This window comes from Priapulus caudatus, unplaced genomic scaffold (genome assembly GCF_000485595.1).
Source record: "Priapulus caudatus unplaced genomic scaffold, Priapulus_caudatus-5.0.1 Scaffold119, whole genome shotgun sequence".
Taxonomy (NCBI): Eukaryota; Metazoa; Priapulida; class Priapulimorpha; order Priapulimorphida; family Priapulidae; genus Priapulus; species Priapulus caudatus.
Window position 1 is genome coordinate 549,322 of NW_014577180.1, and position 8,267 is coordinate 557,588.

The following is an 8,267-nucleotide window of genomic DNA, read 5'->3' on the forward strand; positions in this document are numbered from 1 at the left end:
GCGCATTTACGAGCAAGGGTCGCGTGCGCCCCGGTAAGATGACGGACTGCCTGTGCATGCTGTAACTACAGCACGGTATACTACACTTAGTAACTGCTATTTCAATACGTTCATCCACTGTAACAATAGAAGTGGATACTGACTTTACGCTATATATAGGTCCAAGCGCTATTGGAACTGTGGAGAGAGCGGACTCAAACGGTCGTATCTATACAGCCACGATCCGTATCAGTGAATATCTCGGAAATCAATGTTGGGTTTCCAAGTTTAGGATTCACTAAGACACTGTGTCATTGGTCTGTACCAGGTTCACGAACTGGCTACCCAAAGATTGATCTGCTTTTCTTGAGTAGGTATGTTTTTCCTTTTGAAATCTAATTGCATCCACTTAATAATAGAACCAATCCAATTACGTGTAAATGTTCGCGTGCTTCAAACGCCCAAGACATTTTGACTGAATTAGGTAGATGGGTAGGTCCGGGCAAAACAATCAACCATATAGACTGTACTGAAGGGTAGAATAAACCCAATTTAGAAATATGGCAGCGAAGGTTGTGAGCCACAAATTTACAACCATACCATCTACCTCGTTTAGCTTCCGCGTAGGGTATCAAACTTATGTTTACTCTATAACATAAATCAAGGAATTATAAAAGAAATGTATGCCGCATCACCGACAAGTAAATGCTGAAGCTTAGCTAACCTCCGTTAGCAAAATATTCCGCATGAAAACGTTAATATTACTATTTTGCTGCTGTAACATCACTTTCGTCGTCGTAACTGCCGTCGTCATCGTCATCGTCATCGTGAATATCATCATCCCTGTGGCCGCAATTATCGTCGTCGCCGTCAACATTGCGACCTCGTGCGTTAGTTTTGCTGTGAAGGTTCACTGCGTTGAATTTGTTTTATGTTCTGCGTTTGTGTAATTGATCACAACAAGTAGCGATACCTGCTTCAGGCCGGGGACCCTACTCTTCCCTACTACCTCGATTGTTAATAATTGCGAAGTCAAACGTCTCTAAATAATTTCGAAGTGAGCCGGCCGAACTTTAAAAGTCTATGCGGTTTAGTCTATATATCTAAAGGGACGACAAATGCGGATAAAACAGATTTTAAATTATGATTGTCAAGTATTTATACTTCATATCGTCGCATCAATTCGTAGGCTATTTGAGAACTGTAGGACTATCTCCAGTTTCTATTTGGTCGCTGCCTAATCACGCACTGTGGGTGAGGCTCCTCTTTCCAAATGAGCAGTGCATGACAGATGTCATCACGCAAGTAATTACACAAATATAGGCACTCGCATTCACGGAAGCATGTACTCGTACATGAGGGCTCACGCTATAACACAGGGGCGGACACTAATACGCTCGCTCACACATTCAAAACTACGCAAGCACTAACACTCACTCAAGCAGTCACACCATCAGACAAGCACTAAGTACATTTATATGAGCACTAACACTCACACATGCACTAACCCGCACGCAGGCGCTAACACTCATGCAGCTATTACCACACTCGCGCATACGCACACACATATACGCAAACACACACGCACGCACGTACACGCACAGACATGCACGTGTACACACAAACCCAGAGCATGCAGTAGCCACCTGTATAATTTGTAATGTGGCCATTAGGCATGTGTAATTGCTTTTCACTGCAATCTAATCGTTTTCTAAACAATGTGAATTGTCAATAGAACTATATTTTACTGCGAGGACTTTTTAAGAGCAAACCTCTCTCATAAATCAGCAGTAACGTCTATTCATTTTAGATAAAATCATACAACAAATTTAAGCTGGGAAAATCTTGCGGTTCTGTTCTTACAGATGTTCCAGATAGTTGGCAAAGCTGCACATGAAGATTTTGTGATGTCTTGTAGCAGAAAATTCGATACATGAATTTACATTATATATTTGTGGATAGTCTACACGAGCTCTAGCTAGCACGTAAAAAAATAAATGAATGAATGAATGAAGGAATAGAAGTACGTTTACAGAGGATCCACCGGATTGGCTTAATCAATGCGCGAAGGCCCAGAAAAACAGCTACTGTGATCTTCCGAGTGATATATGGTCAATAAACCAGTATACCTCAAATTCGCTGAGGTCATTGCAAGTGTGATCGAACACTCGTACTCGTACCCAAATGCAAATGCAAATTCTTAACGAATCATCAAATATCGAGCCATATACTGCATCATGCAACAACATCAAAGCGTCGCAGTCGTTGCATGTCGATATTTGAATGAGAGTTGCCGTGTGCTTTGATTCGTGCTCCCACCGTCGGCACATCGCGACAATCAGTAGTCAAAATTAAATAATATCGCGATCCCCTTCACCGATGATAACCATCCCGCTGTCGTTATGATCGCATCTACGAAGACGGATTCGAGTTCAGGGCAGATGCCAACAAAGATAGTTGAGATGGTGCATAGGCCTGAGGACTGACGGTCTGTTGGAAAACATGATTAGAGGAGAACTCGTCTGAGCAAGGCCGTTATCTGTGGGGTGGATCGCAGAGTAGCAATATAGCATAGCTACCAAGCGTGCGGTCGCTACCTAAGCTCCCGCTGTGCGCTGCGAGACTGGCGGGAGTACAGCATTCTCGCGAGATCCCGCGGTGACGGTGTCTTGTATTCCTCAGAATTAATAAATTCCTCCATATGAGCCTGGTGATTATTTCTAGTATCAGCTAGTTTGTTTGCGTTGAGCATGTGAGACTCGCTCGTGACGTAGGTAGCCATAAGACGTAGTGGGTGTGTAAATGCCAGTCACGCCTATTGCGCGAGAGCTGAACCGGCGTGACGCATCGTGGCAGGTCAAACCCCACCGGGTATCTCCACGAGGGGAAATCTCAGCCGACCGCTGTCCATCTTACATTGTGTATGTGCGCGCGTGCGTGCGCATGTACGTACGTGCGTGCGCGTACGTGTGAGTCAGTGTGTCTGTGGGCGCGCGCGCGTGTGTGACGTGGGTGTGCGTGCATGGGCGCACGCAAGAAAGTGCGTTGGCACGTGCCTGTACGTTCATATATGTGTAGCGAACACTTGATTATTCGCGGATGTCTCACACACCTGATACGTCGTACTGACAACTGTCTCGCATCACTGCCCGCAATGATGGATTCTCTCTAGTTGTGCGACATTGAGAGTTGCGGATAGCTCGGCACTACCCTCGCCCCGTTTAACAGATGAAGCTAAAACAGTTATTTGTTATTCCGATATCACTCTAAACTTACGATTACTCAGCAATCGCCCATTTTCGCTCAGAATGATGAAGGGAACTAAATCAATGATAAATGTTCCACGACTTGCAATAGTATCAAGGCTAGATCTTTTTGTGTGAATGCATGACTTCCTTCTCAGCATGAGCTAGTTATCGATGTCATTATGGTATACGTGTTACCGCCAACGCCATCTATTGCTAGGGGATTGATACAAAAAATATTTACGTTACGCCCAGGTATATGTGAACACTATCACGAATGTTCACAGACAATAAACCACTAATTTCGTTTATGCGCATACGTCACTTAAAAAATTACCCGTTGTTTTTTAGTAAAACTAATTGATAGCTAGAGGTTAAAGCCATTAAAATCCAGCATACTCTTTGTTTCCAGCAAGTTCTCTGTTAGTGTATTATTACAATTATCAATATTTCGGACATAATGAACGTCAAACTAGCAATATTTGATAATTGAATGAAATTTATATACTTTCTAAACATGGTGCCTCAAATGTTGTTAAACCACGCTTGTAATAGCATTGTGTTTTGGTACTTGACGCGAACTATAAAGTGTCGGATTTGAGAGGTTCAACTGTAACTAAATTAAAGAGAGTGGCTTCATATCCTGCGTTCAATATGCTCAGAAGGAAAATACGATAAATTTCCGATGATTCGATAAGCGCATATGTGCATTTTATTATGTGCAATTCGTTAATTTTCCGCTGCGACGTTTCACGCCCATAGTTATCGCGGAGAGTGCCTCTCGTAATCATAATAAACCTAACAGATAGTTTCCTTTTTGCCGTTTATAGGCACCATCGAAGACTACAGCGGACGAGAGGACACAGGCGGCAACATAGCGACGACCTCCTCCATCCCTTCCAGCCCGGCCACGCCGGCAGAGGTCGTAAGCATGGACAGCACGACCCACGCAGCTAACGCGACGAATGTCAGCGCTATCGAGCACGTGCCCTATCACATGCGGCCCGAGACGTACATAGTCCCCGTCGTGTTTGGCTTTATCTTCCTGCTGGGCATTATCGGCAACGGCACGCTCATCTTTATCGTGCTAAAGAACAAATGTATGCGCAACGTCCCCAACATCTACATCGTCAGTCTATCTCTCGGAGACTTCCTGCTCATCCTGATATCGGTGCCATTCACGAGCACCATATACACGGTGCGTAACTGGCCGTTTGGCGAGGTCGTCTGCAAGCTGAATGAATTCCTGCAGGACATGTCCGTCGGCGTGTCCGTATTCACGCTGACGGCGCTCAGCGCCGACCGCTACACGGCCATCGTCGATCCTATGAAGAAGCACATGGGAAACCCGACCCGACGTACCGTGATGACGTCATTTGCCATCTGGATCGTGGCGATCTGTCTCGGCGTGCCGGACGCCGCGATCTCGTACGTTCTCTTCACGGGCCTGCATCCAGACGACGCAAACGGCGTCAACGTCTGCTACCCGTACCCGCTCGACTGGCAGACGTGGTACCCGAAGCTGCACACGTTCTGGAAGTTTCTCATCTATTTCCTCATCCCAATGGTGATCATCTCCACCTACTACAGTCTGATGGCGAAGAATCTGATGCTGAGCACGCAGAACATGCCCGGGGAGAAGGCGGAGAAGGGCTCGGGAGCCCAGCACGCAGCGAAACAGATGGAAGCGCGCAAGAAGGTCGCCAAGATGGTTCTTATGTTCGTGGTCTTATTCGTTATCTGCTGGGCCCCGCGCCATCTCTTCAACATGTGGTTCCACTTCAGTCCCTGGTCTCGCGAGCAGTTCAACAGCGGCTGGCAAGCGTTCCGCATCATCGGCTTCTGTATGTCCTTCATCAACTCGTGCCTCAATCCGGTGGCACTCTACTGCCTCAGTAAGCAGTTCCGCAAGTACTACAACCGATATCTGTTCTGCTGGTGCCGCCGATCGCCTGACCTGCAGACGACGGAACCGAACTCCGCTATGTATAACTTCACGAGCACAGTTCGACGTGGCAGCGCCAACTCATACACGATGGTGACGTCACAGACTGCCGCCGTGTAGATGGCGCCACTAGCTCCTACACGATGGTAGACCGCGGTCATGTAGACAGAGCCAATGACGATCCCAGTATATGTGTAGCTACTACTAGTCATCCTGTTACCATGAAAACGTTCCAATTTTAGGTGTCGAAAGAGAGCGAGAGTACTAGAAGCAACTGCGGCCAAGGCCGAATGACGGGGCGTTGTAAGAACGATTTTGATTATCATAACAAAGATTGTCTAATATAAAATTTACGAAAATTGTCCTGACAAGGGTTTAGAAAAAAATATTTGGATTATAGAAATAATCATCGTTTTGACAACGGCCGCCAGGTGCGCTGTGTTGCTTTTTATGTGACATTACTATACTCTGATCAGGCGCTACATTGCATACCGTGCATGTAAAAATCAATTGTGCTATCACGGCTGCTGCTATTTAGCCAGCGTTTATAATATAATATTAAAGGCTCACAATGCGCATCCAAACGCTAATTTCTCCAGTACTAGACTAGCAAATACTTCGTGTCATGCATAATCACACTACCTTATGACAAAATAAACTCTAGTTGCTCCCATTTCACTGCGCGTTTGCTTAAAACCCACAAGAAAGAGGTGAGAAAACTGGCATTTTGGCGCAAACGCCGACTGTTTTCCAAACCAAATAGTGGTGACGTGACGTCACATGTTTTTATCTTTGCTGCGCCCGTACCGCTGTACCGCAGCACCGCTGCACGGTTGCTTGGGGATTGGGGAAACTGTCAACAACATCGGAGAATTTCAACAACATTGGAGGTATTTTCAAAATACCTTTTATAAGACAACGCGCAGTGAAATGGGAGGAACTAGAGTTTATTTTGCCATAAGGTAGTATGATTATGCATGACACGAAGTATTTGCTAGTCTAGTACTGGAGAAATTAGCGTTTGGATGCGCATTGTGAGCCTTTAAGCACATAAAACAAGCTCACACAAACCGTACATTAATCCGTACCATATACGCCAAGTGTCGCCATCTCGCGCCGCATCGAATCAATATTTCCTGGTTGTCACTTCGCATCGCACGATTGCGGCTTGGTTCCAGCGCTCTGCCTTTCCCGCCGAAGGCGGTCGCAGCATTTCACTGCTTTCGCACCATCGTGTCGCCATTACAGCTATGAGATTTATAGACGACAGGCAGTTTGGAACTGGTGCTCTCTGCGCGACACGGCGTTTCATCGATTAGCGTGCTTTGAACGCACGAACGACACGATGGTTTTTCAGGCAGCTAATCCAGTGTCGGTAGAAACAATCGTGCGGGTGAAGGAGGTGGGTTGAACGATGGCTGCTCAGCGGCTGCATGGCCTCCGGCTGTGATTAGTACGCCGTCATGCCACTGACTCCTGCGCCCTTACGACTGGCAGTCGACACGTTGTCAACACTCGATCTCGTTGCTGCTGCTACATTTCATGTGGCGCGAGCATGGGCAGGTTTTTGCCAGAGTATAGTATACGTCAGTCTTACGCTGTATTTATTTGCCACTAAATCAGTGCATTATGCAGTCGTAAATGGCCAGGCGCAATGTTCAAGTCATGGGCTGCATCGCGAAACAATAATAATCGCACATACACACATAAATTACATATTACGCAACAGCTAACGATATAGGCAACCATTAAAGATTTTGGTACAATGAAAAGTATGCTTCATGCATGAAATACAGAGCATGAACAATAACTTGCAGCGAACAACCTTAACCACAATGCAAAAAGTCAAGTGTAACTGCGGGATTCTTAAACCCGGCGCACACGTGAGTAATTTTACTCAAGTAAAATGATGCATGCGTCAAAATACTCACGCGAAATATTTTCAGCGTCCGCCGCACACGTGAATAAAATTACTCAAGGTATAAGTGGTAATGTAGATCACGTGACTGTGCGCAGCCAATACTGGGTGCAGTCATCTATAAAATTATGTAAACGCATGCGCTGTGAGTACCAGTGTTGAGTAAATTTACGCAGCTAGCGTGCACACGTTGCGTATTTTGACGCATGAGTCAAAAATTATTAAACATGTTTGATATTGAGTTTCTTGATGCATGCGTCGGAAAACTCAATGTAAATCCGGCGCACACGTGAGTATTTTGATGCATGCATAATTTTCTTTGAGTAAAATTACTCACGTGTGCGCCAGGTTTAAGAATCCCGCAGTTACACTTGAGTTTTTTGCATTGGGGTTAAGGTTGCTCGCTGCAAGTTATTGTTCAAGTTATTGTGCAAGTATATATATATATATATATCCCCGACGCTATCTTTGCCGATAAAAGCACTGTCTCAATTTATCGTTAAGTGATTGAGCTGCTATTGATTCTAGAAATCAGGAATTCATATTCACCAAACATAGAAATGGCCAGTGGTGTCATTAACAAAACATGACTGGTTTAAAACCGCAGTAGAATTTGTCAAACATTTCTAATGCTTTACAGGAGATTTCAGAGACAGTCCTCGATGACAAGGACTATAGCACGCGCGCGATCAATTTTGTATGGAAAGTGTTATTCATCATCATCATCATCATCATCATCATCATCATCATCATCATCATCATTATCACCATCATCATCATCATCATCCTAGTTTTGATTATCCAGGCCTGAATTAAATCTCTACCGAGGGTGTGGCCTGAGGTTTAATGTTCCAATATTACCAGCACACTGGTCCTCTCTGTGGCTCTTCACTCAGGGTTGCCAACGCTTGTGTGACGATGTCTGTACATGTGATGGTGAGGCGGGAACCACCACCCGACTGCGCACGCGTGAACTGTTTATACTTGCGTGTGAAACGCTTGTTGACGGTATGACACGAATATAGATAACGCCACTGTAGCCTCACTCTTATAATAAATAAGCGCACCGCATATAGGAGTGATACATGAAAGTGAGTCTACATGGCGCGCTGACGAGTGAGAGTCAAACGCGTTTTGAAGTTGAACTTGCTTTGAAAACAAATCAGGAACCGAACAGTTT

At 45.3% G+C, this 8,267-nt stretch overlaps 1 protein-coding gene across 1 annotated transcript; it reads left to right on the top strand.

The window, feature by feature from the left end:
* The first annotated feature begins 3,957 nt into the window (after positions 1–3,957).
* On the top strand, positions 3,958–5,289 carry LOC106805573 (neuromedin-B receptor-like). The gene has a single exon (XM_014807228.1). It carries the CDS (start codon positions 4,156–4,158, stop codon positions 5,287–5,289), a length of 1,134 nt encoding a protein of 377 aa, XP_014662714.1. The 5' UTR covers positions 3,958–4,155.
* Positions 5,290–8,267: the final 2,978 nt, after the last annotated feature.

Coding starts and splice junctions, on each gene's coding strand:
- LOC106805573 (XM_014807228.1), top strand. CDS start 4,156: ATGGACAGCACGACCCACGCAGCTAACGCGACGAATGTCAGCGCTATC.